This window comes from Arvicola amphibius, chromosome 4 (assembly GCF_903992535.2).
Source record: "Arvicola amphibius chromosome 4, mArvAmp1.2, whole genome shotgun sequence".
Classification (NCBI taxonomy): Eukaryota; Metazoa; Chordata; class Mammalia; order Rodentia; family Cricetidae; genus Arvicola; species Arvicola amphibius.
Window position 1 is genome coordinate 83,784,728 of NC_052050.1, and position 16,758 is coordinate 83,801,485.

The 16,758-nt window shown below is 46.1% G+C and overlaps 1 protein-coding gene across 6 annotated transcripts in view; it reads left to right on the forward strand.

The window, feature by feature from the left end:
* Tenm2 (teneurin transmembrane protein 2) overlaps positions 1-16,758 on the forward strand; it is a 961,804-nt gene that overhangs the window by 888,379 nt on the left and 56,667 nt on the right. For all 6 annotated transcript variants that reach the window (XM_038326028.1, XM_038326022.1, XM_038326023.1 and 3 more), the window contains 5 exons: positions 5,019-5,138; positions 8,756-9,017; positions 9,770-10,037; positions 13,933-14,076; positions 14,566-14,815. In XM_038326028.1, the coding sequence (XP_038181956.1) occupies positions 5,019-5,138; positions 8,756-9,017; positions 9,770-10,037; positions 13,933-14,076; positions 14,566-14,815 (1,044 nt within the window). The remainder of the gene's footprint in view (positions 1-5,018; positions 5,139-8,755; positions 9,018-9,769; positions 10,038-13,932; positions 14,077-14,565; positions 14,816-16,758) is intronic.

A 16,758-nucleotide genomic window follows, 5' to 3' on the forward strand; every position in this document is an offset into this window, starting at 1 on the left:
GAGTACCTGGGATGATGCTATGCATGTTGTCGCTGATGCTCACACAGCCCCCATGTAGGATGCCCTCTAGTGCCCAAGGTTCTGAGCCCAACATTTCTCTCCAAGTCCCCTCCTTCTTTCCTGCTCATTTTTGCTCTCAGTTGGTAATCTGGAGTTTATGAATACTTGGAGGTCGGATTTTGAATTTCTTTTGTGTCAGTGTGACCATCTATTCACACCAGAGCAGGTCAGCCCTGTACCCTGCAGAAGAGAGCAATTGGAAGGTCTGGTCGTAAGAGACCCTCCCAGCCCATCCCCTCTGTCTTCTAGACACTGTGTTGATTGTGAGGGAAAGAAGTGGGCTTAGCAGGGCATGGACACTTAGCTGGCACACATGATTGACTCCCTGGCCAAATCTAGATGTCCAGGCATATGCTACTGTGACCAAGGTTGGTATAGACTTTTGGGGGACACTCTACCCCATCTCTCTGCTCTATCACCTGAAGGAATACAGACTGCAGATTGATCCCTCCCTCCCCCAGTCTCTAGATTTCAGGAGCATGAGCAACACAATCATGTCCCTTTCTAGTAACCCAACCTGTCCATCTCTCTTCTACCTCTTTTTGAGTCTGTGTTGTTGTTGTTGTTGTTTTACCTTTCTTTTCCATTCAGTTGATTATAATTTTTAAGTTTGTTTTATAGTTATATTTATGTGGGGGAGTGCCACTGACACGTGGTGGTCAGAGGATAACCTATGGGAGTCAGTTCTTTCCTTCCAACACAGGATCCTTGGGATCAAACTCGGGCAGCCAGGCTTAGTGAGCACCTTTACCCTCTGAGCTATTTCAGCCAGCCCTTTTTTTTATTTTTCGTTGGTACATAATAATGGTGCATAGTTATGGGGTACAGTGTGATATTTTTGAAAAGTGCATACATCGCGTAATAATCAGAACAGGGTAGTTAGAATATCTGTCACCTTAAATGTTTATCATTTTTTGTACTAAAACATTTAAAATTTGTTTAACTCTTTGCAATATGCCTTGTGTTTTGGTTCACTGCAGCCACCCAACCGAACTGTACTAGAACACAGTATATGGCACCCTCTTTCACTGCAATGCCCTCTATCTCCCCTTGTTTGCCCAGCCTCTATCCTCACTCAGCTAGGTTCAAAAGTACCCATGAAAATAAGTTGTTCACCCCACCTCCTCTTTCAGCACAGGTCAGAACCCTAACTTCATAGGTGAATCTATTGGAAGTCACTCACTGGACATTAGGGAGACGACATCATCTGACTAGGACTAAGCCCCACCCCTCCTTTGAGAGCTGAGAAGGCTGGGATGGAGAAGGCTGGGATGGAGGAGGCTGGGATGGAGAAGGCTGGGATGGAGGAGGCTGGGATGGAGAAGGCTGGGATGGAGGAGGCTGGGATGGAGGAGGCTGGGTAGTGGCACAGCCAGTTTTCTACAGCCCCACAGAAGCTTTCTGCAAGGCTGCATAACCCCAGTTATTGGCAACTCTCTTCATTTTTCTATGTATCTGTGCTTATTCAAGACAGGGTTATACTCTATACTCTGTAACTCTGACTGGACCAGAAGGAAGGAAGCCCATGACTGCAGCCCAGACTAGCCATGAACTCACAGCAATCCTCCTGTCTCCACACCCAGGTGTTGGGATTACAGGCATGCACCATGACATGTTGCCTTTGGCAGTTCCTTTGAACATGAGAATTCTTCACAGGGTCACCTTAGGTCCTGATTTTACTAGAGATAAATAAGGAAAATAAAAGATAATATAGAAGAGATCATAATCCCACTCTTCTTCTGTTTCCCCCTAAACTCCTAACTGAGTCATACTGGGCACAATCTCATCTTCCTGATTAGCAAAATTAGCGAGAGAGAGAGAGAGAGAGAGAGAGAGAGAGAGAGAGAGAGAGAGAGAGAGAGAGAAAAGGGGAGAGAGTCAGGCACAAATCTCTGGCCAAAATGAAAGATGTTTCCCACTTGCAAATCTCAGTTCTGGCACAGTGCCTGTGAGGGCTTGCTTCCCGTCCGTTATGAACACAGTGTTCATGAAGAATTGTGACTGACTCGCACTCCACTACAGCATTTTAGTGAGGTCCATGCAGCTCGCTTGCGCTGTCCGCTCTGCTAATAACCTTAGTCTTTCCCTGCCCTTCCTCCTTAGCATTTCAGTGTCTATCCTCAGCCGGGCGCTTACAGACACTCTCTCCGTTATAATTCTTTCCTCCCGCTTCTGATACCATCTAATTCTCCCTCTATGAGAGACCACTTCCGGGAGGCATCCTGAAAGAGAGCCAAAATATGATGGAGTCGGCAGAGATTCCAAAACTATGTGGTGGTCTGAAGCAGAGCACAGAGCTGAGTGAAGGAGAGTTACTTCAGAGAAAGCTGTTTGGGAGCCTGTGGAGGCGGCGCTTTCCAATATCTCTGTGTGGCTACATAATTCAGAAGGACAAATTAGTTCTCCAAGACACGGGGTGAAGTTTAGCAAGCACGTGAAATTCAGCGTACTATCGTCTGACAAGTAATAAAGGACGGAGTCAGGAACAAAGAAAAACTTGATTCAAGGCCGCTACAGAGGCAGTCTTCTAGATAATGACAGACAAAAATAAGTAGAATGCTCTGGCACCACCACTGTAATTTATGGAGCAGACCTCACTATCTAGATAATGTGATAATTGTTACACATCAATAATCATAAATAGACATGAGCCGATAGCATGTCTTCGCTGGATCTTTTCTGCAAGTCGTCTGCCTGGAAACGATAGGAAGTCAGCAGCAATGGGGGAATGGAAAAACAGAACAGGAGAAATCAGAGAGCTGAACCCTTTTCATTCCTTGTGGCATTCCCCAAAGCCTAATGCTTGGGGGTGGATTTAAGAGAAAAAAGCAGTTGTAGGGGGAAAGAAGAGAGAAAAACCCATGGTGGGACACACGCCCAATCTTGTCTTCACATCACAAGTGCTGTGGACCATCATCATCAACGTACACCCTTGATTTTAAGGTCGTGTCTGGTGAAGTCTGGAAGGAGTCTTAGTTGGAGCTAAGATAAGAAAATGGAATTGAACAAAAGGATTATTTTCATAAACTCGTTCTCCACCCTCAGAAGACTCTAGCACTGTGGTAGAAAGCAGCTTGAAGTGAGGTTCATCTGTTAGGCAGCCAGCAGCAGACAATTAGATATGCCGGTGGAATGGTCTGAACACCCCCAGATCATTAAAGGGTCAGAGCTGGAAAGTGGGGAGCATTGCTAATAGAAAGAGATGCTTAGAGACAGCATCCCCAGTTTTCAGGATGCCTGGGACGGTAAAGGAAGTGTGTTCCAAAACTCTTTGACAAGATTTTGGCAAAGAGCAGGTCAGCTCGATTACCTAGTCCAGAAATTGGGAGCGTACCCAACAACCTGTGAGGCTCAAGAGCTGTCTACTTTCACAAACCGCCCCTGTCTCCAAGGCCAGCGGGACAGCTGCAAAACCAGTGTTGTCGACTAGGATGTAGTGCAAGGATGTAGCATCTGAGTGTCCTGCTTCTTCGTGGAGACAAGAGAATACGGGAAACACACATTTCTCTTTCTTTGGGATTTGTTTACAGCAAAGGTTAAGCATTGGCAATGCAGAAAAATCCAAAATTCAACATTGGTCACATACCAGCATGACACTCCAAGCCCAGAATCCCATCCCATGAAAATCTGTCCCATGCACACAGTTATTAAAAATACTATATCGAATTTCTTTTAGGGCAGTTTCATAAGATGTATATGAAACATACATGAATTGTTTAGACTTATGTCTTACCCCCAAGATAGCTCATTATGGATATGCAGATATTCCAGAATAGGAAAACAGAGGTACTAGTAGTCCTAGCATCTCAGAAAAGAAAGTCAGCCTGTGCTGTAGCTACTCTTGGCTTTACAGGATTTCCCAGATAGCTAGAAACTGTGATTCTTGGGAAATTTTTAATTACTGTTGTCTATAGAGAGAAGAGTATGATATGACAAGAGAGAGAGAGAGAGAGAGAGAGAGAGAGAGAGAGAGAGAGGGAGAGAGAGAGAGAGACAGAGAGAGAGAGGGAGAGAGAGAGAGACAGAGAGAGAGAGGGAGAGAGAGAGAGGGAGGGAGGGAGAGTGAAGGAGGGAGGGAGAGAGAGAGACAGAGAGAGAGAGGGAGAGAGGGAGAGTGAGGGAGGGAGAGAGAGAGACAGAGAGACAGAGAGAGAGAGGGAGGGAGGGAGAGTGAAGGAGGGAGAGAGAGAGACAGAGAGAGACAGAGACAGAGAGAGAGAGAGAATGGAATTTCAGCCACTCTTCTCCTAAGACAACAGGATTTCGATAGGAGGGAAATTTGTAACTGTATTCAATTCAGATTCCAAAATATTCTCACTCATTGTATCCCCCCAAATCTGTAATATTCTCTTTTCCTGAGGTTCTTGTAGATTGTAAGAAATTTTGCTCTTTGAGGGTAGCAAAACACGGTGTCCATGGAGGGCCTCATCGCAAACCTTGGTGTGCTTCTCGGCTCTCCCTGACATCGCAGCCTCTAAGAGGAGAGTAGCATGGCCTTGCTCCAAAGCCAAATTAGGAAATGAGCAGCCAGATGGGGAAGCTCTCATCCAGGCATAATACTCTCTGTGCCAGGCCAAAGCTCACACGTGAGTGATGAGGAGCAGCCTGAAGCTCAAGCCAGAGCAGAGCCAAATGACATCAAGCAATGGAGCAGGTCCAAGGCTAAAGGAACGTGCCCAGGAGACTCTGCTGGCCAGCCCGGGGAGTAGGCATTGCTGTCCAGGGATTTCGTCCCAGAATGTCCGTGTTCTTGCATCGAGACATCTCCTTTTGCCCACACCTCCCTATGATGTATGGCTGTGTGCAGCTAACATTTAATGTTGATGTTCTTCTCCCAGTTTAAGTACCAGGCAAGAATAAGAAAGCAGCCACAGCAGGGAAGAAGAATACAGCGAGTCTCTTCTCTCTGTTTTTCTACATGTGTCTAATGCACCCATGTTTTTTTTTTTTTCTCTCAGCCTGGTTTCTCTGATCCGAGGCCAAGTAGTGACCACAGATGGGACTCCCTTGGTTGGTGTGAATGTGTCTTTTGTCAAATACCCAAAATACGGCTACACCATCACTCGCCAGGATGGCACGTAAGTAGCTTTGTGGGACCCGTACCTACTCAGAACCAAGTATGCATGCAAAAAAGAATGATAGTATCGTTGCCTTTGAACCAAGTAGTTGCTTCGAATACACTGGAAAAGACACCTGCCCAGACCTCTACGGAGGATCCTCCCAAAGACATGCCATACTGTGGGTGTGACATTCTAACCAGAAAACAAACAGAAAAGTCAGCGCTCCAAGGTGGCTGGCAGCCGTCACCCTCCCGTTTCCATGTCAGGTAACTGCCTCTCCTTGTGTGCCGGGGGTGGATAGGATTCTAGAAAAAGAAAGGGAAGGTAGCTTTTAGAAGCTAACTCCTATTTTAAATCAAAGGCAGTGCAGGGTGACAGGAATCCACACGACACAGTGTCCTGCGGCGCTCCCCTCTGCTTTCATCTGCGGCTTTAAGAGTTGTGTTATTTTCGCTACAGTTTTGAGGGGGTGGGCTGTAATCAGAGAAGTCTAATTAAGTACATTTAGCAGTCACCCTGCTGTGTGAAGGAGGCGACCTTCCCCTATTATCTTCTGATTGGGAACGCGCACCCGTTCAGTCCCCACCAAGATGAAAGCCCTATGGCTTCCTTAATCCATCGGGCATGAAGTCAAAAGTTACAGAAAAAGAAAAGACAGCCACAGAAATGGGGAAACACCCATTCTGGACTGAGCACACACATGCACACACACACGCACACACACACACACACACACATACCATGTTCTCTTCCAGAGATAGAAGCTGTCACTGTAAAACTAATGCAAGATTTTCTGTAAAAATCAACTCTGGAAAATCATGACTGCTTCATGGAAAAAACCCGATTCTTCTCTTTCTCTGAGAAAGAATCTTGCCTTCTTTTCAACATTTTAAGGTATTCATGAAGCAAGTATTAAAAAAAAAAATGACCAGCCCACAGCTGTCCACCCTACACTGTTCCCTACACTGAAGTTCTCAACCCCTCAGTGAAGATGGCCCTGGCCATCCCAATAAACCCACCGTGGGACACCATCAAGCTGAGCAACGCAGAACTCTGCAGCATGACCCTGGCAGTAGAGTGGCTCACAGGGAACTGGGGCTCTCACTGCCGCTGCCTTGAATTGCAAGAGAGTGTTGCACTGTCCAGGAAATGATCACAATTCAAAAGCCGCTGACTGCCGAATGTGTCCTGATTCCATGCCATTGAACACGTGCATAGTAAGTCAAATCACTCTCAGTGTGAGGCCATCTGCAGTCACTGAATGTCTAGTGTCTCACACATATACTTTGTGACCAAATTCTTTGGAAGCACTAGCATAGCAAATGTGCCCTAGGCAGAGGGCCTTTGGCCCTTTCCACCCTTAGAAACTAGCCTTTTGTTTTTGTTTTTATTTTTAATGTTTCTACTATCTAGCCCAGGCTAGCCTCACATTTGTGGTGATTAGGTTAGGGTTAGGATGAATCGTGTGCATGTACCATTATACCTGGCTTGAACCCAGCCTTCTTCCATGGTTTTTGCTTCTTTATTTGAGGAACTTCTATTTGTTTGCTTGCTTGTTTTGGATGTGGACTTCTGTGGTCCTGGAGATCAAATGCCAGCCTTCGCACATGCTAGGCAAAGCATTCTGCCACTGAACTGTTATTCTCTAGACCATTCAGTTACTTTTATTTTTGTGTGTTTTTGTTTTTGAGGCAGCATCTTGCTGAATGGCCGGAACTGGCCTTGAACTTGCCACAGTCCTCCTACCTCTGCCTTCCTGAGGCTAGAATTACCAGTGTGAGACAGAATTCTTGAAGTGTTAACATAGCTGAGCCAGTTCATTAAGAATTCTGTTCGACAACCTATGAAATCATTCCTGGGACTTTTGGTCCTTTCTGTCCCTTTCTTTTCCTCTCCCCCCCTCAGGTACTTCCTGACTAATTACAGCTCAAATCTACCTCCCACATCATCTTTCTGGCCTCCTATACCCCCAGCTCTTCTCAGGCTGCAAGGCCATGATGGTGTCAAGGCATTTGTAATACCCCTGGAAACTGCACAGCCTTAGAGAATGTGGTATGGACCACAAACTTCCATGTTGACTCTTGCTTTGTTTTGTTTTTCAAGAAAGGGATCATCTGTGTAATCGCTCAAGCTGTCCTGGAACTCACTCTGTAGACCAGGCTGGCCTCAAACTCACAGAGATCCACCTGCCTCTGCCTCCCGAGTGCTGGGATTAAAGGCATGCGCCACCACCACCCGGCTTCATGTTCATTTTTTTTATGCCAACAGGAACAGCTAGGGACAATATTGTTTTCAGCTGGTTGATGGTGGTGGTGTTTTAAACAGGCTCTCACTGTGTAGCCCAGGCTTGCCCATAACTAGGAATACTACTCCCCCAGCTTGCCAACTACCAAGATGGCAGGTGTACTTCAAAACTTCTGGCTTCCTTCTGTATCAAGTGCAAAATTGTTTCCAATATTAATAAGAGTCAGCAAACACATACCCAAATTAGCTGCAGGGTGAACTGTTGTTCTCTCCATGCTCCGATATGCACCGCAATATTCCTGTGTTTCTTATTCATTCACTGTATATCTACTAAAAATCACCAGACATGCCGGGCGGTGGTGGCGCACGCCTTTAATCCCAGCACTCGGGAGGCAGAGGCAGGCGGATCTCTGAGTTCGAGGCCAGCCTGGTCTACAAGAGCTAGCTCCAGGACAGGCTCAAGAAACTACAGGGAAACCCTGTCTCGAAAAAAAAAAAAAAAAAAAAAAAAAAAAAAAATCACCAGACATGGAACCAAAGTAGGGTGAAACAGATGGTGTGGATGTTTACAGTCAGGATACCCTCCCTGGTCAGTACACCCTCACTGGGACGTTAGCACGGCACAAGCAGCAGAGATTCTGGGGTAAACAAAGACAGAAACACTGCAGCCCCACACACACTTGAGAGTCCAGTGGAGTGTGGCTTAGAGTTGGGACGCAGCTCTCCACAAGCGACTTCGGCTTTGCCTTGCAGGCAGCTCCTCCCCATCTAGCTCTTGAGGAACAAGCAGGAATGTGACTGAAGAAGCGCTACCCACATTTCCAAGAGCATAGCAGAGTTTGGTTGCCAACATGTGCTCGTGAGCCTTGCCCATGCTCCCTAACTGTGACCACACTGCTGCTGTGCATGTCCCTCAGCCTTAGCACTGAATGCTTGATGCCAGGATCAGGTAGCATGTTTTGCAAAGTGCCAGATAGGGAGTCATTTAGGTTCTGCTGCCTGCCTGGCTCCTGTGGCCATGACTCAGTTCTGTCCTTGTGGCAGGAACATAAACAGCCATGAAGGACACATAAGCAAATGTGTGCCAGTCACACTGAATTACCAGTCCCCAAAGCAGGTGGTAGGCCCGCTCTAGCTTACCCCTACCCTGATTTCATCAGCCCATTTCATTCTCTGTCACTCTGTCCTGGTCAGTCCCATCATTCCCACGTGATAGGTGGATGGTGGGTGAATCTGATTGGCTCAAAGTGGGCTGGTAGCTTGCCTGGAGTCTCATAACTAGTAAGTTGCAGCCAGACCCATCTACCTACCAAGCTCTGTCCCTTCCACATACAGCTCTTAAGCAAGGAGGCTGAAGGTGAAACTTAATCACCCTATTGACCCCTCTCCAGGTTTGACCTGATTGCCAATGGGGGTGCTGCGTTGACTCTGCACTTTGAACGGGCACCTTTCATGAGCCAGGAGCGCACAGTGTGGCTGCCGTGGAATAGTTTTTATGCCATGGACACCCTGGTAATGAAGACTGAGGAGAACTCCATCCCCAGCTGTGACCTCAGTGGCTTTGTCCGGCCTGATCCAATCATCATCTCTTCCCCTCTGTCTACCTTCTTCAGCGCTTCCCCTGCAGCGAACCCCATTGTGCCCGAGACCCAGGTAAGGGCAGGTGACATACTTCCCAAACCAAGCCTGGCTGGCCAGATTTCTCCCACCATCTCTGTCTCTCCAAGTGTACCAGAAACTAACAAAAAAAAGAAAGAATAGGGGAAGCAAAATGTAGAATTTATAGCCATTGTAGATGACAGTTTGAATCCCTCCCGGACATTCCGAATGTTTGCAGAGAGTCGCTTAAGACTTTGGCAGCCATGAGAGCTTTTAATAAGATAAAAACAACATACATATGTGCAACCCACCTACAAATTACTTTTTATTCCTGTTAGTCACAGAGATACATGATAAGAGCCGCTTTAATGATCTACATCGGCATTACGACAGAGGGCATATTACATTACCGCCTCCCTGTTGCTTTATTCCGATTGTCAGTGAAAGTTGCAGGTTCATATAATTACAGCCTCTCGTGGCCTCCTTGCATGCAGCTAGCAATAAAGCCTGCTGTTCTTATTTACATCTTTGCCAACAGTGTGGGTTTTTTTATAAGAGAAACGCAACAGTGACCAAGAATAATTATTAATCCAAAAATCATAACCTCGGTCCCCATCCCCATGGCGTAGGATGAAGTTTGGGTTGGTTTTCTTTTCTTCTCTCTTAGCTATGAGAAGTGGTCCATGTACCTGCATAAGGTGTGATGCCTCAGCGAGGGAGGCAGCTCACAGTCGCGCTGGCTTGGAAACAGCTCACCTGCAAGGGTGTGTTGGACGCAGTAGATCAACCACATGTTTCCCCTCCAGGTTCTTCACGAAGAACTCGAGCTCCCAGGTTCAAATGTGAAGCTCCGTTATCTCAGCTCCCGAACTGCTGGGTACAAGTCACTGCTGAAGATCACCATGACCCAGTCCACAGTGCCCTTGAACCTTATCAGGGTGCACCTGATGGTGGCTGTAGAGGGACATCTCTTCCAGAAGTCATTCCAGGCTTCTCCCAACCTGGCCTACACATTCATCTGGGACAAGACTGATGCCTATGGCCAAAGGGTATATGGGCTCTCCGATGCTGTTGGTATGTGTTGGTCTCAACCACTTTTCATTCTTGGTTTTTGTTGTATTTCTATATATTCTGAGCACTCTTCTAGTAAAGAAAGGCACAGTGGTCAGTAAGACAGACAAGATCTCTCTTCCAGGGCACTTACATTCCAGCAGAGGATGAAGATAAGAAAAGTTGACTGGATAAGAAAACATGAAGCCATGTTAAGTGCTAGTAATAAAGAAAATAAAAATAAACGGCACCTACTGCATGAAGGGGCAGCCATGGGTAGACAGTCAGGGAAGATCCTCATTAAAGTAGTGTTTAGTTGAAGACTTGAATGGCCAACAGGAACCATGTGGGAATCAGAAAAAGGATACTCCAGACAGAGAGAATGGTTGGGAGAACCAATGACCAGAATGTGGTGGTCCAAGCAGTTGAATGTCCAGAGGTAGGCAGGGGCTGGTTCATGATCCAGAAAGTGCACTTGCAAATGGGTACTGAACCTATCTTAAAAATAGGAATTGGGGCTTCAGGAGATCTGGGGACCACACTGTGTGTTTCCAGGCTTTGCCCTTGTGTTGTTTACCCTCAGGAATGGCGAACCTCAGAGAACAGTCCTTCGGTTATGAGAGCTGGAGCAGTAGGTTGGCATCTGCTAGCATCTTCCTATTTGTAGAAAGCTGGCTGGTGATTTGGATCTAGCATCTTGTATCCTCTATATCCTCCTACTTGTGATTCTGTGAACAACATGACCAAAGAAAGAGGCCAGAAAATTCAGAAATGTTCACTGGGCGTGGCAGTATTTATCAGGTAGTCACTCTGTGCAGAGAGTCTAGCGACAAATCCTTCAGTAACCACTTGATGGCCCAAGAAGACCTACCTTCTCACAAACAGCATAGTACAGCTCAGGGGTAGGACAGGTAAAGTTCCAACGACAATGCAGCCAGTAGGTTCCAAGTACTCAGGATATGGCCCAGCAGTCAGGCGGCTTCATCGATTAGTTATATCAGTAACTCAAGCAGCAGAGTCACTGGAGCACCCAGAGCATGCCATCTAAAACATTGGCTACTAAAGAGTTTCCTATCTGGTTTAACCTATCTTGACTCAATAGCCAATACCACAAAGCAGAATATGATACTCTACTCTCACACTCTCTAGTTCCTATCATCAGCTCATGCTGAATCCTGTTTCTCCAAACTCAAATCCGCTCCTCTCCATCATTATAGTCTTCTAAAGTTTCAGAAATCACATGGTTTCATCTGGAATATATTAACACGGGTGTCTAAAAAACACTTAGAAACCATATCAACAATATAATTAACACAAGACCACAGTTTCTTAGTATCACCAAACAACCCACCGCTGTTGGTTCTTTCCATTGGTGGCCAGCTGTGGTCATACACAACTGTGGTCCCAGCACTCAGGTATCTGAGACAGGAGGATCCCTAGTTTGAGGCTAGAATGAGCAACACTGGGCAAGTCCCTGTCTCAAAAGAAAGACAGAGAAAAAAGGAAGGAAGGAAAGAAAGAAATTTCAATTGTCTCCTTAATATAGTAAAATATTAATACTTCAGTTGCTTGAAACAATATCCTAATAATGGTTGTTTTCTCTTAAATTTTGTAAAAAGAAAATTTTAATTGGGGCCAGCAAGACAGGTCAGCAGTAAGGGCCTGAGTTTAAGCCCTGAAACCCACAGGGTGGAAGGAAAGAACCAGCTCCTAACACTTGTCTTCTTCCCTCTACACAAGGATTGTAGCACAAAACATGCACACACATACCCATTTACAGGCATAAGCTAATAAATTTTTAAAATGCAAAAATAATTTTCATCTCACTTTCTGTCTCTCTTTAAATTAATTTGACTTGCTATGTGCTTCTCTCTTTCATCTTATAATTTAATCATTGAAGAAATTGGGTTGTTTGCCCATAGAATCTTTAGTCAGATCTGCTGCCTGGTGTGTATTAGTGACTGTGCTACCCCCTGCAGACAGGTAGTTGGGCCTTGAGTCTTACTCTGGCCCGAGTTTGGTTGGGCGGGACAACCTAAGGGGCATTGTGCGGTTCTACCAGGAGGAACCCGGTGGGGCTGGCTGGGTGTCTCTTAAGATTTAGCAGCGTGGTCTTTATATATTTAAGGTCACCAAGGATTACAGAATGATATTTTAAGTCTGTCACTGAGTCTTCAACTATGAGCTGGAATACTTTCATACAGAGGTGGCTTCTCATTAACTGCTTGGCTATTTGGGCTCCAGTTCACACAGGAAAGAAAGGACAAATACGTGCTTCTTTCCCTTATTTACTGGTTTCCAGCATAATGAGTTGGCTTATCCTCCAAGGGTAGCAAATGAATGTTTTCTTAAATACCACTATGAACTCACACACTGAAATATAGCTCGTATATTTCAACACATTGAGTCATTATGCTTGTTAAAAGTCAGAGAGTTCAGTGTGTGGTCATTAGGAGTCTCTTCAAGCTGACTCCCAAATCCTTTGACATGACGCTCATAGATGACCATTCCTTCTTTGTTATCTGCCATGGTTTCAATGTGTTCATTTCCTGCTCCCCGATTGTCAACAAACCCTGAAACTTTGCCATGAGAAGCAGGGTATCAAGACCACAAGGTGGACACGGGCACTGTGTCACTACCGAGTTGGTCATGATTGGCAGTTTGAAAGGACAAGCTTTGAAGTGGTAGGGATGCCTGGGTGGCTCTGTTTGTTGCTGTTCTGAGGCAAAAACGTATCCTTCATTCATATTGACACTTGCGTATCTCAGGATTTTTCAAAAGCTGCAGAAAATCCCCATTGGTGACACACGTAGTTAAGAGTTTAATGTTCTAGGAACAGCTATATAACAAAGCCTCTGATTTTTAGAGCAGCCTTCCAATTACAGACTTATGGCACCTCAGCATCTGGTCTCAGCTCTCCCACCCAACCACTCTAAGAAGCCGAGACTTCGCTCACCACATGTACAAATGGGGAATGCATGAGGCGCAAGGCTGCAATCACGGGGCGATGCACCTCTCTCCTCCTTTCCCTCTTCTCTGTGCATGATTTTTACAAACAAGGTTTCAGGGTCTGAAACTCATTGGCACCCATTGTGACTAGCAGGCTGCCCTCTATGGGTGCAAGGCTTTCCTAGTATTTTCTAAACCCTGAGTGCAGTCATCCCTTGGTATCCAAAGAGGATTGTTTCCACAATCCCCATGATTACCAACCTCTCTGTGGATGCTCAGATTCCTTGCATGGGATGGCACAGCATTTTGTCTTTAACCTGCACGTACCCTCCCATATTCTTTTAATCACCTTTGCATAAGTTTTATAATGCATATTGTTTAGGGAACAATAACACAGAAAAACGCTTGTCTGTGTTCAGTTCAGATGCAATATATTTTTCTACATCTTTTCAGTCTATATGACATCAGTTGAATTTCTAGGAACAAAAGCTGCAGACACTGAAGATCGGCAGGCCAGCCATGCTAAGGACCCTTTTTTTACACAAGCTGCTGCCCCCAAACCTCCTTATCAAGGAACTTCATTGCTTTCTAAGGCCTTCTCCTAAAGAGTAACATAACAAACACATCCCAGGAACAGCAGGCTGACAAAAACTGCCTCCCATCCTCCCATCAACGTCTAAGGAGATGCTAATGATGCTTCTCCCCCTTCCGTGCCTCTGAGTTCATTTTGAAAGTCAACATGTTCATCAGAAAAGTCTTCCTGTGATTTCTGCATGAAGTTTCAAGGCTGAATTCAACTCAAAGTCCAGATTTCATGGGATGAAGTCGCAGGGCCAAAGCTGCCAGCCACCTCTTGAAGTCTAGGGAACAAGCATTGCTGCTAATGTGTGGTTCTCATTCTTGCTAAGGCGCTCTGGAGCACTCAGTCACCTCCTCTCTCCCACTTTGTCCCCAACCCTTTGTCTTACAGTTTCTGTCGGGTTTGAATATGAGACCTGCCCCAGCCTCATCCTGTGGGAGAAAAGAACAGCCCTGCTTCAGGGATTTGAGCTGGACCCTTCCAACCTGGGCGGCTGGTCCCTGGACAAGCACCACATTCTCAATGTGAAAAGTGGTATGTTGGGAACTCAGGACAGTGCTCAGCGGGCAATGCTTGCCTTCCATGCGTGGAGTCCTGGGTTCCATCCCTGGCACAATAAAACATTTATGAATAAATTGATTCATTGGTTTAGTCTCTCTAGTGTTGACATTTAAGTGGTAGCCCTTTGCTTGGGCATTTATTTAAAATCAAATGTCCCCCAGATACATAGATTTTTCTCATTTTTTCCCTTTAAAAGTCAATCTCAGTATATCAGCCTTATTGTACCTCATCATTCTTTTTCTGTTATCCCTCCAGATAGTATCATACCCACATCATAGCTTTGGGAGTGGACTTCCCTTTGTGACTCTCTGTATTGGGAGGAAATGGGAAAGCTCCCCCAAAAGGAGAGATACCCCATTTTTTTTCTTGTCTCCCTATCACTTCCCATCACTCAGTAGGTCAATCCACATATTCTGCACCACAGGGTGTTGTAACCCCCTCTACTCTGCCTCCCTCCCCCAGGAATACTACACAAAGGCACAGGGGAGAACCAGTTCCTGACCCAGCAGCCTGCCATCATCACGAGCATCATGGGCAACGGTCGCCGCAGGAGCATCTCCTGTCCTAGCTGCAACGGCCTTGCCGAAGGCAACAAATTGTTGGCCCCTGTGGCCCTGGCGGTGGGGATCGATGGGAGCCTCTTCGTTGGCGACTTCAATTACATCCGGCGCATCTTCCCTTCTCGAAATGTGACCAGTATCTTGGAGTTACGGTAAATGGCCACAAAAGAAAACCTCTGCTCTCTAGATCCCCCTTGTGCACGGGATTCTCTGGGTGGAAGGTGGTTGAATTTGGGGTTCTCAGAGTGGGAAATGGTTTGATTATCTATAAAATGCCAGCCGCACATTTGATATGATTGCCAGCATCAACTACAAACAAGAGAAACAAAAAAATCCCCAGCCCAGAAAGGAGGCGAGTGTCTTTCATTTTTTAAAAAGCTCAGTAGCTGCCTCCGGCACACATCAAAGTGTGAGGACCACTGATGCTCAGCTCCTAATTCACAAGGTTTTGCTGAGCACCTCTGGGTGCTGCCCCTAGTAAGCCCTCCGGATCTTTCTGTACTTTTTGGGATGCAGTATGGCACAGTGGCATCTGGCCTAACGAGATCATTTCTCGCCATCCTGGAAGATTCCTCCTGGCCATTGCTTGCTACTAAGTCTGAAGACTAGATTCCAAACCCTCAGCCAGAGGAAGATGTATACAGAGAGGGAGAAAGATGGAAATGAGGAAATGAGGGGGGTGGAAAATAGTTAACAAATATCATGTACATTATGCCCTCGGGCTGTGTTTGTGAGCCAATAGGGAGCTTCCATTATGTCATGTGGAAAATGAAAAAATAATTTCAGATAGACATGAATGCTTTAAGGAAAATCTTACAGGGCAAGACATAGGGAGCTTGGTGAATTGGGGGGAAGAGGGCTACAAAACACAAAATAGTCAGAAAAACCCCTCCTACTGATAGTGTTTGAGCTGGGCCCTGAATGATGACATCAGCTATAGGACATCTGTGGGGGGAAGCATTCCAGGTACAGGGAAGTTACACAAAAAGATCTATTTTCAGCCAGTAACCTGGCTAATTGGAGGAACCCATAGAAGTCCAACGGGACTGGGGGCTGGTGAGCCCAGAAGAGCATCTTTGCAGGAACCAGAGAAGAAAGGAAGGGACATTGCTTTGGATTGACAAGTGTCTGCTTACATGTGGACGAGCAAAAATTGCATTTCGTTTGCAATGGGTAGCCACTAGAGGCTGAAGTAGAAGTGGATGTAGTTGATGTATGATCTGAGTGGCCTTTTGAAAAGATGGTTCTGGCTAGCCTGTGGGAAAAGGACTGTAGGAAGGCAGCGGGTAGAGGCAAGAAAATTCATAAAGGCTGTGTCAGTGGTCCAGGATTTGGGTCATTGTGATTTGGTAGCACTGACAGGATGTGGAAATGTCCCAGTGGAGATGTATCTTCCAGTTAAACCTGATGGGTGATGTGAAAGCCATGAAGAGAGGGAGAGAGGAAGAGGGAGAGGAAAAGAAGTGATGTGCAGGGAGAGAAAGAGAGCCCTAGGATTTGGGCCTGAGCCACCAAGTGACTGGTGGTACCATGGAAGCACCCTCAGCTACCATGTCAAAGATGCACAGGCCACTGGCCATGCTTGCACTGAATGTCTTTGTCCATTCAATCCGCATCAGTGTGAGCCAAAGGCCTGACAGCAAACTTGAGCAGGAGGGACTTTGGCTCCAGGTTTCAGAGCACTCTGTCTACGTTGGTAGGAAGGGTGTGGCAGAGAAGTTCGCGCCATGGCAGACAGGAAACCAAGCAGAACCAGGACAGGAGAGGTCAGGGCAAGATACCCTTCAAGCACATGCTCCAGGAACCTGCATCCTTCAACCAGACCACACCTTCTGCAATGCCACCAACTCCCTAGTCTAGTCTTTTTTTTTTTTTTTAATCCATCAATGGATTAAGCATTAGGTCGGAGTCCTCATGACCTAATCTTCTCTGGAAACACCTTCAGGACACACTGAGAGGCATGTTTCACTAAGCTCTTAGGTTCTTCTCAGTCCAATCAAGTTGGCAATCAGTGTCCTCACAGACCCTGCTGGGAAAGACATCAGTGACCTGGCCACCAGCTGCTATCATTAGATCTTCTTAGGAGTCAGAACTC